Here is a 4,597-nt window from a genome sequence, read left to right on the forward strand (position 1 = left end):
TTAGTTTCTCCACCACCGTCAGTCGTTTAGAGTCACTAATATACGTATAATTTAAATTATATATATATATATATATATATATATATATATATATATATCAAGCTTACATGATCTATTTAAAACTCAAAACGTTTTATTTAAGAAAGAAAGTACCCCTTAGAAATTAATGGCTACGGACTAGTGAAGTGAGGGAGATATTTAGTGGCATATTTGTTTCAATTAGATGAATAGTAATAAAATATTTTAAAACCGTTAAATTTGTAATGATATATGTATCTAATTAACCTTAGAAATTAATTACTATATGGACAAGTGAAGTGAGAGAGATATAAGTATTGTATTGTATTATAGGAGTAGAAGCAAAGCTCCATCGCTCTGCAGCTAAGCCACGAGCAACACAAACCACACCTGTTCTGCGGCGAGACCATGGCGCCGCCACCGGCCGCTCACGCCGCTGGCCTCCGCGTCCTCCGCACGACGCGCGTCGCGCCGGCGCCGCCCGCCGGCCAGCCCGCGCTGCCCAAGCGAGCCCTGCCTCTCATCTTCATGGACGTGATGTGGCTCCGCGCCCAGCCCGTCGAGCGCGTCTTCTTCTACCGCCTCGGCCCCGACGACGATGTCGACGCCGTGCTGTCCCGGATGGAGGAGTCGCTGCCACGGGCGATCCACGCCTTCTACCCGCTCGCCGGCCGCGTCCGCCCCACGCCCGGCGAGACCAACCGGTACGAGCTCCTCTACCAGCCCGGCGACGGCGTGGCGTTCACCGTCGCCGAGCACGACGGCGTCGGCGTCGGCGTCGACGAGCTCGCCACGGACGAGCCGAGGGAGCTCGCCAAGATCGCGCCGCTCGTCCCGGAGCTTCCCGAGGGCGGCGCGGAGCTCGCGCTGCAGGTGACCGTGCTGCCGCCCAAGCGCCGCGGCCTCGCTCTCGGCGTCATCGTCCACCACTCCGCCTGCGACGGGGTGGGCTCGACGCACTTCCTCCACACCTGGGCCGCCGCCTGCGCCGGCGACCGGAAGCTCCCGGAGCCGCCCGTCATCGACCGCACGCTCATCCGCGACGTACCGGAGATGCACGACGAGTTCGCCGCACCCACGAACGAAGCCAAAGATCTGTTCAAGGCGCCCGACGCCGGCAAGTTCCTCGCCACCTTCACCCTGTCCAGAGAGCACCTCCAGGGCGTCAAGGACGCCGTCGCCGCCGAGGCCGCACGTCGCGGCGTTCCGCCGCCTCGGTGCACGTCCCTCGTGGCGATGTACGGCCTCATGTGGCACTGCTACCGCCGCTCCAGACGGGAAAGCGACAACGGCGGCAGCGGCCGTGCCGCCGCCGCCGCCCACTTCATCTTCTCCGTCGACCACCGGTCGCGGCTGGTGCCCCGCGTCCCCGACAAGTACCTCGGCAACTGCGTCGGCCCGGGCTTCGTCTCGGCGCCCGAGGAGGAGCTCGCCGGCGCCGCCGTGGCGGGCGGCGTCTTCACGGCCTGCGCGGCGGTGGCCGCCGCCATCGACGAGGCGGTGCGCGGCGAGCCCGCGTACTGGGAGGGGTGGAAGGAGCGCATCGTGGAGGCGTGCAGGGACGACGCGCCGTTCTCGGTGGCCGGGTCGACGAGGTTCCGCGTGTACGACGTCGACTTCGGGTTCGGGAGGCCGGCGAAGGTGGAGATCGTGTCCGTGGCGAAGACCGGCGCGGTGTCGGCGGCGGAGGATCGTTCTGGCGCCGGCGGCATCGAGGTGGGCATAGCTCTGCTGCCGGAGCGCATGGACACGTTCCGGAGGTGCCTCGCCGACGCCATGGCTTGGTTTTCCTCGTCTTCCCAATGCAACTAGCGTGGGAACTGCAACACGTACGTCGAGTAGATTTCTTTAGAGAGATTCGGTTTTCATGTCTTTTTGCTGGCTTATACTCTCTCTGTGAAAAAAGAAATCAAAACCTGGGATGAATCCACACATGTATGTTAATATTCATCCCTTGGGTTTGATTCTTTTTAGAACTTTATAATTTAATTTTGGTGATTGTATTTTTATGCCTACTACTTTTAAAATTCTAGTAATAATTATTTACCTATAAATTACTTTTTTTGCTTTGTTAATTTTTTTATAGCTTATTTTGTTGCTCAACCGATCAGACAATTTTGAATGGCATTTCATTTGAGAGTGGATTTTAAACTCTCGAGGTGATGTCTTTTTATTGTTTGCATGACACGTAGAATAGTTATAAAAATATTGTAAAAATTGAGAAGATGTATTAACATATACTATATCACTTTAGAAACATGTAAGTTAAAATCCAACTTTTATAAGTTGCAATGAGAAAAATAAACTACAGCTAATTAATGTTTATTCGTAGTCACACATGTCTTTTTTACAAAGTGTAGAAGTTAAAATTTAATTTGCATGTTTGTGGAGTGATCTAACACATCGTTATTAATCTATCTTATCAATTTTTTTCTTATCATTTGAGTGACATGTAAACAACGAAGGGATGTCGCCTCGAGAGTTTAGAATAGTTTCACCATTTCATTTGCCCTTGGCTGTCTTCTTAACTCAAGATTCTCAACCTGCACTCTCTCATTCCTCGCATGCACGTATCCTTAACTATTAAACAATATGTTTTTGGGAAAATAATCTTTAGAAAAAGATCATATCAATTCATTTTTTAAACATTTTTAGCTAATAGTTAATTAATTATGTGTTACAATCTAAATAAATCTGTCTAGATTTATTATACTAGAATGTATCTCGTCCAGTTTTAGCTTGCTTGTAATATTTTGAGACGGGAGTGGGGCGTGTTAAGCTTGGTAGTATGCAAGACCAATATCTCTATTTATGCTTATGCTTCTTACTCAATACTACTCGTAAGTCTCCGATTGTTTGTAAGCTATTGTATTTGTATTTACTCGTAAGCAGGGTTTCCCAAACCGCTGAGGCTGGGGTTACCGCGCCCCGGCCGTAAGCACGGTTACCGCACGGTAAACCACGGTAACTGTGAAAAACTGTACAAAATTCATCAAAAATTTAAATTATTTTTTAAATTTATTTGAATTTAAGGAGGTTACCGTGGTATTTACATTACCGTACCCCACGGTAACCGCGCGGTTACCGACGGTACAGTGAACCCTGCTCGTAAGTTTTTAATTACTTGTTTCGCTCCTACAGGCTAGGTTCTAAGTCTTGTAGTGTACTACATCCATTTTAAAATACAGTAAATTTTAGTTATGAATTTGATTTTTAATGTTTATATTTTAGGATGGAAGGAATAATGTTTAAGACTAGCAAATGATAAATCGGCAAATGTATAATGTCAGAACTCTAGCTAAAAGTCGTAAAGGTAATATGAATAAGCCAAAGCTCGTAATGAGTTAACTTGCGAACCGGAACCAACCTAGGCTTTCAGCGCACCAATATATATATAGCCGAGCTAAGCAGCTTTTTACGATACCGAGCTTAGGTAGTATAGTCCCAGTTTAAGCGCACACATGAGTTTTCATGTCTAATTTTTGTTGTTCGTTTTATTTAAAAAAATTTAAAACACATAAATAAGACACAAAGTACTATTTATGTTTTATTATAAAATAACAATAAAAAATACTAACCATAAAATAATTTTAAATAATACGTATAATTAGAGTTGGAAAAAAAACTCATGACTGCGTTTAAAATGGGATGAAGAGAGTACAAGCCTTAATAGTTACTCCTCCCTCTGTTACATAATAACTTCTTGTATCCAACATAAACTTAATTTTAGTAATCATTATTTTGTATTGATATATGTGAGATAAGATAAATATATTAGTAATAGATAAAAAGAGAAATAATTGTATTAGGATTTAATAAAATATGGCTGTGTTATTTTTTATTTTGTATTGATATGTGTGAGATAAGTGAAAAATGCTTCATAATAAGTTTGGTTTTAGATCATTTCATTTATCTTACAGTAAGTTTATTTTTGAGTAATTATTGCATCGGAGTTTATAAAAGTAGAGAATAATTATATTAGGAGTAGATAAATTAAAAAGTAGTTACATTGCGATTTGATAAAGTATGATATTCTATTTTTTATTTTATATTTGTATGCATGAAATAGGTGAAAAATAAATTTATTTTGGACGGAGACATTAGTTGATTGCCATCGTCGGCATTTTCGAACTCGGGACATTAATCCATACACCTACACATAGCAGTTATGATTTAATATAGATGCGGGCAAATTTAATACTCCTAATATAAAATGAAAAATAGCGAGGAGTAGTTGCTAACTTGTGATGGACCAGTGCTACAAATTATTGCGATGGAACAATAATATGGCTGTGTACTGCCTCTCTTTGGTCCATAAGCTGCAGACTGCACAATGTGATGATGTTAAACCATACTCTCTCTGTCTTATAATACAGGAGATTTTTGATGGATGTGACGCATCTTAGTACAATAAATTTAGTTAAAACCGTCTGTCTAAATTTATTGTATTAGCATGTGTTACGTCCACCAAAAATCTCCTATATTATAGGATGGAGGTATGGGATGGAGGGATTACTTCGCTAGTTTGCCCACCTGATTTGACCGGCGAACCAACAGATTAAGTATGACATTAATTAAG

The 4,597-nt window shown here is 44.0% G+C and overlaps 1 protein-coding gene across 1 annotated transcript; it reads left to right on the plus strand.

Annotated features, from left to right (window-relative positions):
• The first annotated feature begins 361 nt into the window (after nt 1-361).
• LOC4329374 (phenolic glucoside malonyltransferase 1) lies at nt 362-2,072 on the plus strand. Its single transcript, XM_015767976.3, has one exon. The coding sequence runs from the start codon at nt 427-429 to the stop codon at nt 1,828-1,830; it is 1,404 nt and encodes a 467-aa protein (XP_015623462.1). The 5' UTR covers nt 362-426; the 3' UTR covers nt 1,831-2,072.
• The last annotated feature ends 2,525 nt before the right edge of the window (nt 2,073-4,597 follow it).

The sequence above is a fragment of the Oryza sativa genome, chromosome 2 (assembly GCF_034140825.1).
Source record: "Oryza sativa Japonica Group chromosome 2, ASM3414082v1".
Taxonomy (NCBI): domain Eukaryota; kingdom Viridiplantae; phylum Streptophyta; class Magnoliopsida; order Poales; family Poaceae; genus Oryza; species Oryza sativa.